Raw genomic sequence first — 12,946 nt, forward strand, 5'->3', positions numbered from 1 at the left:
ATATGTGCTCAATATGTATATAGTTAAACATTTCTGTCTTAAAATGCGTTAAAATAACATTTATATTTATAGTGTAGACATTTAGGAAAATGGGGAGAGAGGGGATGACATGCAGCATAGGTTGGATTTGAACCTGGGCCGCTGCCAAGGACTCCGCCAAATGGGGCACACTCGATACCAGCTGAAATCTGAGTTTCCCCCAAGGTTCATTTTTTGTACTTGAACTAAAATCAAACAAAGTAATTCCTGCACCACTCGCCACATGAAGACAACAGCAGCATGAAAACTGGAAACAGGATTACTCTCTTCATGCTTCAGTGTGCAGCTGTCAGTCAGTTTTACTGTAAATCATTTGCAATACTTCAAACGGTTTTACTCTCTCTGGGCTGCCTCAAACACCTGCTGTGATTTTGATGAACATGTATCATATATCTGCACGTAGCTCACCCAAGTTGAGTCGAGTGCAGTTTGCAGACTTCCTGGTGTCCAGCGGACATTTGAATACATCACCGGTCTGCTGCTTCCCTGTGGATTCAAAGGGAGCTCCAACCAGCAACCTGAAAGCACACACACATACACACACACGCACACACACCTGAGGCTGAGACAATGCAGGAAGCAGCACACAGTGATGGTTTTTCCGGTGAGACCAACACTAAGAAACCCTGCTGGGCCTCAGGGAAAAAACAATGTAGCCTAACTGTCGGTCTGGAGTTCAATCTATAATGAAGATTTATTGTGTGTTTGATGTGGTCCCTGAATAGTGCACACAGAGTAAACACATTACTCATAATATAAATGATAAACATTTATATCATCATCACAGAGTTCAGCCTCATAATAACTTGAGGAAGGGATAATGTAGAGTGAGTTATTATATCATTATTGGGAATTGAACACTCAATTTCTTCTACATGAACATTCACATATGATGTTTATGTTGGTCACCATTTACGTCCAATGCTAATTTTAAATTCCAATGCTGGAAATAACGTGCTCTTTATTCTGTGTAGCACAAAGTAACTAAGTGTGGAGATGGAGGTTATGGATGCAGGAGGATGGAGTCACATCCCATCATCACACAACAGTGTTTTATTCGAGACTGTCCTCCCCCTAAAACTGGCTACACATGTCTTATCGTTCAAGCTGCATTTACGACCTTAAGCAGGACCACGGCAGCAGCTGCAACCATGATCCAGGTGCCACCACAATCCAATCCGATTTAAAGGAACGCTCTACGTAAAACCTTTGTGTTGAGAATTAAAACACACTTGAAAGCTGCCTCTGTAAAGTTTGTTTGGCTCCTTAATGCTCCATATATAAATTGCTTAACTTCTTTAATTCTTGAGCATTTGCTGCTGAGAGGCATTCATCACTATTTTCATTCATTTTAAAGGAATTCATGTGCAGCTGAATCTAATAAAAATCCAACGCTCCATATCTAAAACAATGAATTTAAACAGATAACAGTGCTGGGAACAAATTAAAGCTGTGTATTAACTCATATTTTGGCACAAGTATGAGCGTTATGAGCAGTTAGGCAATCAGAGAAGTGAAGCGTTCTGCAGGATTGAGTCGTTCTTGTGGACATTATGATGCTTTCTCTGTCACGGAGACTCTGAGGCTTTAAAACGTATAACCTTTTTTAGCTGTTTTTTTTAAACTCCAAACACAGACTGCATGTTGTCAGATGTAGGCACTCACAGAAGCCTAATAAATTGTCTTTCCCCTCTTGCCCTCAGAGGTCAGACCGTGCTGCCACAGCGTCACACAGCGAGCAGGTTATTAGTGTTAAACGCCTCCACATGCGGTCTGGACGGTGGTTCTGGGAAGAAAGGCTGAGTCACATACCAGAGGAGACGCCATCGCAGAGCGCTTACCCTCAATCTGCTAAATAACTAATGTGTGACCCGTCCACATCAAACATGACGGAGAGCAGCGCTGACAAACCGCAGAGGCCACATCCTGCAGCCGGCAGCAGCAGACACAACCCCGCCTCTCAACCTCTGACATCACTCCTACAGGCTGATCCTTTCCTGAACAGGTGCTGTCATTTACCTGCCCTCTCCTGCTACTACTTTATTAGACTATTAGTGACTTAATTACTGATTTCCTGCAGCTCCTATAGGCCCTTTCAAGAACACTGTACACGGTTTGGACCTGCATAATCCTGCAGGGAGTTTATATATAAAGGTGGAGGGAATATATATTGAGAGTACAGAGCATATTCTTCCTAATTCTTCCCGTTATTTCCTGCTGCTGTTGGTTGTGGACACTGACTACGTTTCCATGCAAATTGATTTGGCCCGTATTCTCTAAAAGAAATGAATATTCCCTGAAAGCATGCAGCTGTGCAAAGTAGTTATTATTCAAAGTGTTCCTGCGGTGGTAGACTTGTTGGACCGCGTGAACACAGCCTCCCTCTGTCATTCCTTCAACTAGCTTCTTGAAAAGGTCGGCAATGATCACACATTCAGGAGCAAAGCTGGAAGTAAGGTGACGAAGTATAAGAGTGCCAAATTTCTGCGTAGGGAGGCAGGTTGGGGGGGCTGGACAGGTCAAACAATGAATGTTTTACTCAAAATCACTGAATCTTTTTTTCGGCCAACATGACATTACTGTCTTTCAGAGGCTATAGCTGGTTCTGTTTTAAAGCTAGAGCAACATATTGGTATCAGGAACTCATTCTATGCTAGCTTGTTGGGAAGGTTGCTAAATATTATATTAATATAATTTTGCCTATTCTAAAATGGTGTATTTAAATATTTCTGCATACTGAGGTTCCTAAACAGTCTTGGAGTTGCATAAATTGGGTCTGACTGGAAAGGTAAAGACTCTAATGGATTCAATGAGCCCAGTTGGGAAAAAAATGTCCACAGGTGAGCATGCCTTGAACCCCCCAAGGTTTGGGCTAATGCCCAAAAGTTTACAACACCTGGCTCTTATTTATGAAATGCTCCCATGGGTGGTATTAGAGGGTAGGAATAAACAAACTATATTGTCGTTCGGTTTGAAACAGTTCTTGGTTTATATAAAGCCACTGTTGAACACATACAGAATAGCAGCTCTAGAAAATAAACTCTCCTGCTTTGATTCTGAGGGACTGACATCCAAACCATAAGATTTCTGTAAATGTTTTAGACGTTTTTATGCTCCTGCTGCTACTGCTGGAAATTTAAAAATAATTTTCACTTTTATTTTCTTTAGCTGGACCTGGTTATATGTCGATGAAAAAAACACAAAACCAAATAACGAACCAAGAAATGCAAGATAAAATCAACAACTTGTCAGCCATGTGTTCAGTTTGGTTTTAGTGGTTTCGGATGGTCGGTTTGCATGCTTGTTGAATGTGAGGAGAAAAACCCCAAGAGCAAACCAAACGTTCTGTCACTCAGACACACACACAGATCCCAGCGTGAAAGTTGCCAAGCGACACAAACACTCGTCTCTGTAAACTCGTACCGCGGGAGGTTTGACCTCAGAGGTCGACACGGGTCAAAGGGTTCAACCTCTGACAGACACGGCAACATCCTCGTCCAAACAAACACACATGGCTCCACAGTTTCACAGGTTTATTTATGTTCTTTCTAAATGTGGCTGTTGTCCAGCACTGAAAGTCTGTGACTGTAACTCAGGGGACCATCTGTCTGTAGATGATGCGGCTTAGACACATCATCAGTGATGAGCCCAGGGTCATCAGATGTTTCGGGTATGATCATCAGACACCCTCACATTCGTGTTACAAAATAATCTACCAGGAATGTCTTGCTTGCTTGTATTTGAACGCAGTTTCTAACAGGATGATGGCACGTTGCATTTTGCAGGACGACCCTCTAGCCTCTACGGCTGCTCCCTCTTAGACGATTAGTCGATGATCGGTCATTTTGGTCTTAGTTGACTAAGACTTCTTATCTACTGTAGCCAATCATTGCAACGCCAATCATTGATACAAAATCTTGGAAGTAAAAATACCAACCTGGTCTCACGGCAGTTTGTGAAATAGTCGCGTTATTTTGTGTATAGGTCACGATTTTAGAGCGTTACAATTTCACGAACTGCCATGACACTGGGCTGCTCTGGGGGACGCAACAACGGGAAATTAAACGCCACACGCCGGCGACAACAACGGGACGAACCGCCACACGTGGACACGATCCCCGGGCACAGGGACACGATCCAAGGTCTCTGTGGCACGCAACAATGGGGGGGGGACAGGAAAGGTTGTGGTTAGGAAGAGAATAATGCAGAAGGGAACTGCAATACACCGGATGTGATCCCCAGTCTCCTCGGTGAAAGTCCTGTGTTGTTTGACCCATCGTCCACCCCGACCAACCTCCATGCTCGGATTTAGGGCTTTTCATACTACTCCCTACCATTGTCGTGCTGTGATCACGAAATATGCTTCCCATAAAATTCCTGAGAACAATCACGGAGGAAAGACCGATAGTGAGAGAACTTGAAGCGAGTCTGTCTGAATACCAACCCCAGACAAACACCAGATATGTTAAATGTCACCAGGCTGTGTAGAAAAACAACTCTGCAGAATAACGATGTCAAATCCCCTCCTTTAAAAACACACACAGAGCGAAGTGATGGGCTTCCCAGAGGGAGGCTGGGGAATTACCAACCACAACACATAGTTTCCAGAGCCGCCACTCTGCCTCGGGGACGCAGGAGAAGCCGCCGTTATCGAGACAAATGCAAATACTTTCCACTTATTTACCTGCGACTTCAAAGGCAGAGAGATTTTGTAATCCTGGAAGACTGTGAGGTATTCATCATAAAAAAAGAAAGAGAGAGAGACGGCACAGAGAAGCGGGAATGTTGCACAATCTCACCTGCAACCGCAGACAGACGAGAGGAGGACAACAACAGCGTGGTTGCAGATTCCCAATCCTTCCAATTTGATCTCGTTTAATTTCGCCTGATGTTTTCAATGGGTTGTTGTTCTTTCCCGAAAATAAAGGGTTTTGAAAACAGCAACATACAGAGAACGGAAGTGGAAGGGTAAAGCCTGACATCAGACCTTGACGGAGGTCTGCGCTCTCCGAGTTTGGATTAAAACACTCCCGAACACCTGTTTCTTGGGTGAAAGTCTTGTGTTTTCTCCTTAACTTCTTCCAGGACATGAACACCTGTTTCCTGGGTGAAAGCCTTGTGTTTTCTCCTTAACTTCTTCAGGACATGAACACCTGTTTCCTGGGTGAAAGTCTTGTGTTTTCTCCTTAACATCTTCAGGACATAAACACCTGTTTCCTGGGTGAAAGTCTTGTGTTTTCTCCTTAACTTCTTCAGGACATGAACACCTGTTTCCTGGGTGAAAGTCTTGTGTTTTCTCCTTAACTTCTTCAGGACATGAACACCTGTTTCCTGGGTGAAAGTCTTATGTTTTCCCCTTAACTTCTTCCAGGACGTGAACACCTGTTTCCAGGGTGAAAATCTTGTGTTTTCTCCTTAACTTCTTCAGGACATGAACACCTGTTTCCTGGGTGAAAGTCTTGTGTTTTCTCCTTAACTTCTTCAGGACATGAACACCTGTTTCCTGGGTGAAAGTCTTGTGTTTTCTCCTTAACTTCTTCAGGACATGAACACCTGTTTCCTGGGTGAAAGTCTTGTGTTTTCTCCTTAACTTCTTCAGGAAATGAACACCTTTTTTCCTGGGTGAAAGTCTTGTGTTTTCTCCTTAACTTCTTCCAGGACATGAACACCTGTTTCCTGGGTGAAAGACTTGTGTTTTCCCCTTAACTTCTTCCAGGACATGAACACCTGTTTCCTGGGTGAAAGTCTTGTGTTTTCTCCTTAACTTCTTCAGGACATGAACACCTGTTTCCTGGATGAAAGTCTTGTGTTTTCTCCTTAACTTCCAGGACATGAACTCCTCTCAGCTTGACAGCCCTGTGTTTTAGAAGCCAAACATCCCCCCAACCTCCTCCATACGAGGATCTTCTCGCTCTTATACAGCAGCAGTTAATGTGGTGCTGACAGTAATAAATATGCGGAATACATTCATGCTCAGAACAGTGCTCAGAACTTCAAACTAATCATGAAGGTGCTCTTTGGAAGGGGAACACAAAGGTCTAAGGCACTCTTCTTGCAAAAAGTTAAAAAGCCTTTATTTAAATGGCTATTTCATATTGAAATGTTAGTATTACTACCTTATTAACATCCCTAGTTGGGATAAGACAAACTGCAGTGACATGAGATGAGAGAACAATGTGATCTCATCTTGTTTGCAGCAGTAAGAAGCCGCCAGAAGCCAGGTTGAAATGTGTCTTCTGGTATAATTGAGAATCCGACAGCAGGCTGGCAACATAAAGATGAAGGATGAGACGAGACAAACACTTGCAGAAGACGGACGGAGAAGGAGAGCCAAGGACAAACTGTTCACAGAGAGAGTGATAATCGATGTGGCCATATAGGATCACATCTAGATCATGAAATCCTAATTTATAGCAGAGAGGATAATAAATAACGTCCCGATACTTTACACTCTACAGACGCATCGGCGGAAAATGTGTCTTCCCAACATGAGTCCGACTCCTCAACGTGATTCACTGACAAGGACAGAAAACAACAACCAACTTTCCTGGAAACTTTCTAACTTTCCCAGGACATTTCTGACAGACCACAGCGAGTCCAAAAAATACTCAACTCAACAGATACTCCCATTGTAAAGCAGACAGACTAACTGAAGCGTCCAAAAAAATGTCTAAAGCTTGAAAAGAAAAGCTTGGAACCTTATAATCAAGGTTGATGATATTTATTTTGTCGTTCATCTGAAGATCTCTTGTCGTGTTCACATGTATCTGATCCAGATATGACAGACTGCAGTTACATCACACGATGGACATTTGGAATTTTTCTTTGTAAACAGACATTCAGTCAATTTGTCATTTTTAGTTTTCTTCTAAAACGTTCGTTACGTGTTCATATTTTAAATCATGGCTCGCCAATGTTTAGCACAAGTATTCCACCTGCTAAAATAATTAACCAACTTCTCTTAAATCCAAGCAGCTGTTATGGTTCAACATCATTAAACATGACTGGATACAGTACAAACCTTAACTTCTCACATCACGTCTGGACAGAGACAATGAATCACAGAGTGGATTATGTAAGTATGTACCAGTGCAGACTGGTTTCTATAGTTTGTATACTGTAGATTGACAATTTTATAGGTGTGGACAGACCAGCCAGCCCATGGGCCCACCACCTGTGGGAGGAACCGTTGGGGTCGGGTGCGATGCCACATGGGTGGCAGTGAAGGTCAGGGGCCTCGACGGACCAGACCCGGGCGGCAGACGCTGGCTCTGGGGACGTGGAACGTCACCTCTCTGTGGGGGAAGGAGCCGGAACTGGTGCGGGAGGTGGAGCGCTACCGGTTAGATCTGGTGGGGCTTACCTCTACGCACAGTCTCGGTTCTGGAACAATACTCCTGGATAGGGGTTGGACTCTTTTCTTCTCCGGAGTTGCCCAGGGTGTGAGGCGCCGGGCGGGTGTGGGGATACTCACAAGCCCCCGGCTGAGCGCCGCTGTGTTGGAGTTTACCCCGTGGACGAGAGGGTCGCCTCCCTCGCCTGCGGGTTGTGGGGAAAACTCTGACTGTTGTCTGTGCATATGCACCAAACAGGAGTTCGGAGTATTCGGCCTTCTTGGAGACCTTGACTGGAGTCCTGCATGGGGCTCCAGTGGGGGACTCCATTGTTCTGCTGGGGGACTTCAACGCACACGTGGGCAATGATGGAGACACCTGGAGGCGTGATTGGGAGGAACGGCCTCCTGATCTAAACCAGAGTGGTTGTTTGTTGTTGGACTTCTGTGCTAGTCATGGATTGTCTATAACTAACACCATGTTCGAACATAGGGATGCTCATAAGTGTACCTGGTACCAGAGCACCCTAGGCCGAAGGTCAATGATCGATTTCATAATCGTTTCATCTGATCTGAGGCCGTATGTTTTGGACACTCGGGTGAAGAGAGGGGCAGAGCTGTCAACCGATCACCATCTGGTGGTGAGTTGGGTCAGGGGTGGGGAAGACTCTGGACAGACCTGGTAAGCCCAAACGTGTAGTGCGGGTAAATTGGGAACGTCTGGAGGAGGCCCCTGTCCGACAGACTTTCAACTCACACCTCCGGGCGGAGCTTTTCGTGCATCCCTGTGGAGGCTGGGGGCATTGAACCCGAGTGGACAATGTTCAAAGTTTCCATTGCTGAAGCTGCGGCGAGGAGCTGTGGTCTTAGGATCTTAGGTGCCTCAAGGGGCGGTAACCCACGAACACCGTGGTGGACACCAGTGGTCAGGGAAGCCGTCCGACTGAAGAAGGAGTCCTTCCGGGATATGTTATCTCGGAGGACTCCGGAGGCGGTTGCAGGGTACCGAGGGGCCCGAAGGGCTGCAGCCTCTGCCGTGAAAGAGGCAAAGCAGCGGGTGTGGGAGAAGTTTGGAGAAGACATGGAGAAGGACTTTCGGTCGGCACCAAAGTGTTTCTGGAAAACTGTTCGCCACCTCAGGAGGGGAAGAGGGAACCATCCAAGCTGTGTACAGTAAGGATGGGACACTGTTGACCTCCACTGAGGAGGTAATAGGGCGGTGGAAGGAGCACTTTGAGGAACTCCTGAATCCGACTAATCGCCCTCTATGTTAGAGGCAGAGCTGGAGGATAACGGGGATTGTCGCCGATTTCCCAGGCGGAAGTCACTGATGTAGTCAAACAACTACACAGTGGCAAAGCCCCGGGATTGATGAGATCCGTCCAGAAATGCTCAAGGCTCTGGGTGTGGAGGGGCTGTCCTGGTTGACACGCCTCTTCAACATTGCGTGGAAGTCTGGGACGGTGCCAAAGGAGTGGCAGACTGGGGTGGTGGTTCCTCTTTTTAAAAGGGGACCAGAGGGTGTGTGCCAATTATAGGGGTATCACACTTCTCAGCCTCCCTGGTAAAGTCTACTCCAAGGTGCTGGAAAGGAGGGTTCGGCCGATAGTCGAACCTCGGGTTGAGGAGGAACAATGCGGATTCCGTCCTGGTCGTGGAACAACGGACCAGCTCTTCACTCTCGCAAGGATCCTGGAGGGAGCCTGGGAGTATGCCCAACCGGTCTACATGTGTTTTGTGGATTTGGAGAAGGCGTATGACCGGGTCCCCGGGAGATACTGTGGGAGGTGCTGCGGGAGTATGGGGTGAGGGGTCTCTACTCAGGGCCATCCAATCTCTGTATGACCAAAGTGAGAGCTGTGTCCGGGTTCTCGGTAGTAAGTCGGACTCGTTTCAGGTGAGGGTTGGCCTCCGCCAGGGCTGCGCTTTGTCACCAATCCTGTTTGTAATATTTATGGACAGGATATCGAGGCGTGGTCGGGGTGGGGAGGGGTTGCAGTTTGGTGGGCTGGGGATCTCATCGCTGCTCTTTGCAGATGATGTGGTCCTGATGGCATCATCGGCCTGCGACCTTCAGCACTCACTGGATCGGTTCGCAACCGAGTGTGAAGCGGTTGGGATGAGGATCAGCACCTCTAAATCGGAGGCCATGGTTCTCAGCAGGAAACCGATGGAATGCCTTCTCCAGGTAGGGAATGAGTCCTTACCCCAAGTGAAGGAGTTCAAGTACCTTGGGGTTTTGTTCGCGAGTGAGGGACAATGGAGCGGGAGATTGGTCGGAGAATCGGGCGCAGCCGGGTGCGGTATTGCATTCAATCTATCGCACCGTTGTGACGAAAAAGAGAGCTGAGCCAGAAGGCAAAGCTCTCGATCTACCGGTCAGTTTTCGTTCCTACCCTCACCTATGGTCATGAAGGCTGGGTCATGACCCGAAAAAGAACGAGATCCAGGGTACAAGCGGCCGAAATGGGTTTCCTCAGGAGGGTGGCTGGCGTCTCCCTTAGAGATAGGGTGAGAAGCTCAGTCATCCGTGAGGAGCTCGGAGTAGAGCCGCTGCTCCTTTGCGTCGAAAGGAGCCAGTTGAGGTGGTTCGGGCATCTGGTAAGGATGCCCCCTGGGCGCCTCCCTAGGGAGGTGTTCCAGGCACGTCCAGCTGGGAGGAGGCCTCGGGGAAGACCCAGGACTAGGTGGAGGGATTATATCTCCAACCTGGCCTGGGAACATCCTCGATCCCCAGTCGGAGCTGGTTAATGTTGCTCGGGAAAGGGAAGTTTGGGGTCCCCTGCTGGAGCTGCTCCCCCCGCGACCCGACACCGGATAAGCGGACGAAGATGGATGGATGGATGGATGGACAGACCAGCACAGACTGGTTTGAATAATCGGCCAGTTCAAAGTAGCTCCATAAGACCAAAAGTTCAATTAACCTGTACAGACTGGTCTAGGGCTGTCAATCGATTAAAATATTGATTCGCTATTTATCGCATGATTTCCATTGTGAACTTGCAATCAATCCTTAAAGGACAAATTCGGTGCAAAATGAACCTAGGGGTTAATAACACATTTGTACCGAGTCGAACGCTGTGTTTGAGCAATGTTACTGGTACGCTGTATATGTGAACGGTACAGTCTTTATAAACTATCTTTTTAATAAACTGTCCGTACACTTACAAAGTTCTCAATGCTTTGGTTTACATGTGGGGATCCTCATTATGCTACCGTGGAAGTGTGGTGCTATTTTGAGCCTTGTTAGTGGTGTAGAAATAGAGATTTCTCTTTACTTTACCCTCTTCCCCGACGACTAGCGTTATAAGCTAAGTAGTGGTTTGCGCTAAAACTGTTCACATTCGATTAGCATGAAAACATGTCCCAGAGAACAGTCGACTCGGTACACATGTGTTATTAACCCTTAGGTTCATTTTGCGCCGGATTTCTCCTTTAATGAATCATACATTTTATATCTGTTCTAAATGTTCTTTAAAAGGGACATTTTTCAAGTTTTTAACGCTCGAGTGGTATTTGAGACTGAACTTACTCCGACAGTTCATGCAGATAACTTTAGTCTTGTGGAGACAACCATCTGGAAGGGTTTGAAACTAGACTTTCCATTCAACAGACCCTTTTCTTTATCCATTTCTGCTCAAGGAGCTTTGTTTCTGCTGGCCATTCACAACGTTACTGCTGTATCACTTCCTGGTTTTTACAAACTAGAGAGCGGCCCGAGACCCAGATCACAGAACGCATGTGTGTTATCCGTGCGTGCGTTCTCTGATTTGGTTACACATTATTTATTTATGGGTTGCTAAGAGGGTCTGAAAAGTCTGTAAATCTAGCAAGATAGTTGCATTGCAGGCAAAACTATCAACAACTTTACTGCTGCATCACTTCCTGAATTCAAAAACTACGGAGGGAAATCACAGAACGTGTGGGCAGGGTTAACCCCCTTACCCTAACCCAAAAAAAGAAAAAGAAATTTGCATTAACTCATTGTGTTGATTTTAAAAGCCTACAGACCAGTGGACAGACTGGTTCGGTAGATGCAGACAGACCAGTGGACAGACTGGTTTCTATGGACATGGGCGATTATTAGTGAACTGGGATTCTCACCACTGGCGTTCTCCCACCTCGTGCTGCTGGACCGTGTAACCAAACAGGTTTTCTTTGGACCCGGAGAAGATCTTGAAGTTCTTCGTGTCAAAGTTGAAGCAGAGCTGAAGATCTGAAACACAGCAAAAGAAACTCAGCTCCCACAACATGGTTCATCAACGTTACCCAGTATAACCAACCGTATAACCAGTATAACCACCAGTATAACCACATGAATCACAGAAAAATGGCGTGTGAAGACGGCATTTCTACGGCCACATGGAACCACTTCTTCTTGGAAGAACTGTCTCTCTGCTGTCTCTCCATCACATTACACATTAAACCCTCTGAATGGAGCTTTATGTTCCCTTCTCTCTGAAATGTAGGAAAGTCTCTAACTGCTTCCACAAAATAAATTCCACTTCATCACTCAAAAGATCTCCTGGAATCAGGAGAGTTTCCTTCTAAGAGCCCCTCTGGCCTGGAACCTACATTTTGTTTCTCCTTCTTAACTTTACCACGAAAACGAAAAAAATTACACACAGGTGTTCCTCATATCGAGTCCGTGCCCGCAGGTATGTGGAGGGATGAAATAATGTCAACACCTTCCAGCATAATGGAACCAAAACGACAACACTGTAAGTAATAATGTAAGTAATAATCTTTATAATAATAACTTTTCAAAACAAAGTTTGAGAACTTGAACCAGGATTAAAAAGAATTCTGGAGTTACAGTGCTAAGCATAAGTGAATACACCCATGCTAACATTGACTAAAAAGAGGAATAAAAAAAATCCCCTTTTGGAAATTGATCTTAATGCCTTAATTAAAAAGATTATGAAAACCATATGAAACCTTTAAGGACACCAATTTTCTTTGTGAATGAATAATGTATCGTAAATAAATAAATGTTCTTCCTTAAAATACAGGGGGCATAAGTCAGTAGACCCCTATGTTAAATTCCCATAGAGGCAGGCAGACTTTGATTTTTAAAGGCCAGTTATTTCATGGATCCAGGATACTATGCATCCTGATAAAGTTCCCTTGGCCTTTGGAATTAAAATAGCCCCCCATCATCACATACCCTTCACCATACCTAGAGATTGGCATGGTTTTAGTTCAGTTAGCCTAGTAGCTGGTTTGATTTGCATTGAGAGATGATTTTATGGAAAGTACCGCATGCCAATCTCTAGGTATGGTGAAGGGTATGTGATGATAGGGTAACTTCTTCCAGGACATGAACACCTGTTTCCTGGGTGAAGGTCTTGTGTTTTAGGAGCCAAACATCCACCCCAACCTTCTACCTACGAGGATCTTCACGCTCTTATACAGCAGCAGCCAATGTGGTGCTGACAGTAATAAATACGTGGAATACATACAAATATGTTTGAGAGAACAGCCTGACCCTGAACTGTCAGAGCGTAGACACACATTATAAAACTTGTAGACATCTCTTGATGATTTAGCATTTATTGCAGTGTCTTTACTATT

General features: G+C 45.5%; 1 protein-coding gene across 1 annotated transcript in view; it reads right to left on the reverse strand.

Moving 5' to 3' along the window:
* The window catches only part of itga11b (integrin, alpha 11b), a 54,480-nt gene extending 42,855 nt beyond the window's left edge, over positions 1 to 11,625 (reverse strand). Inside the window, exons 1-2 of the mRNA XM_028585272.1 lie at positions 11,477 to 11,625; positions 448 to 557 (exon numbers count right to left, since the gene is read on the reverse strand). Coding sequence (XP_028441073.1) covers positions 448 to 557; positions 11,477 to 11,625 — 259 coding nt within the window. The remainder of the gene's footprint in view (positions 1 to 447; positions 558 to 11,476) is intronic.
* Positions 11,626 to 12,946: the final 1,321 nt, after the last annotated feature.

This window comes from Perca flavescens, chromosome 8 (assembly GCF_004354835.1).
Source record: "Perca flavescens isolate YP-PL-M2 chromosome 8, PFLA_1.0, whole genome shotgun sequence".
NCBI lineage: Eukaryota > Metazoa > Chordata > Actinopteri > Perciformes > Percidae > Perca > Perca flavescens.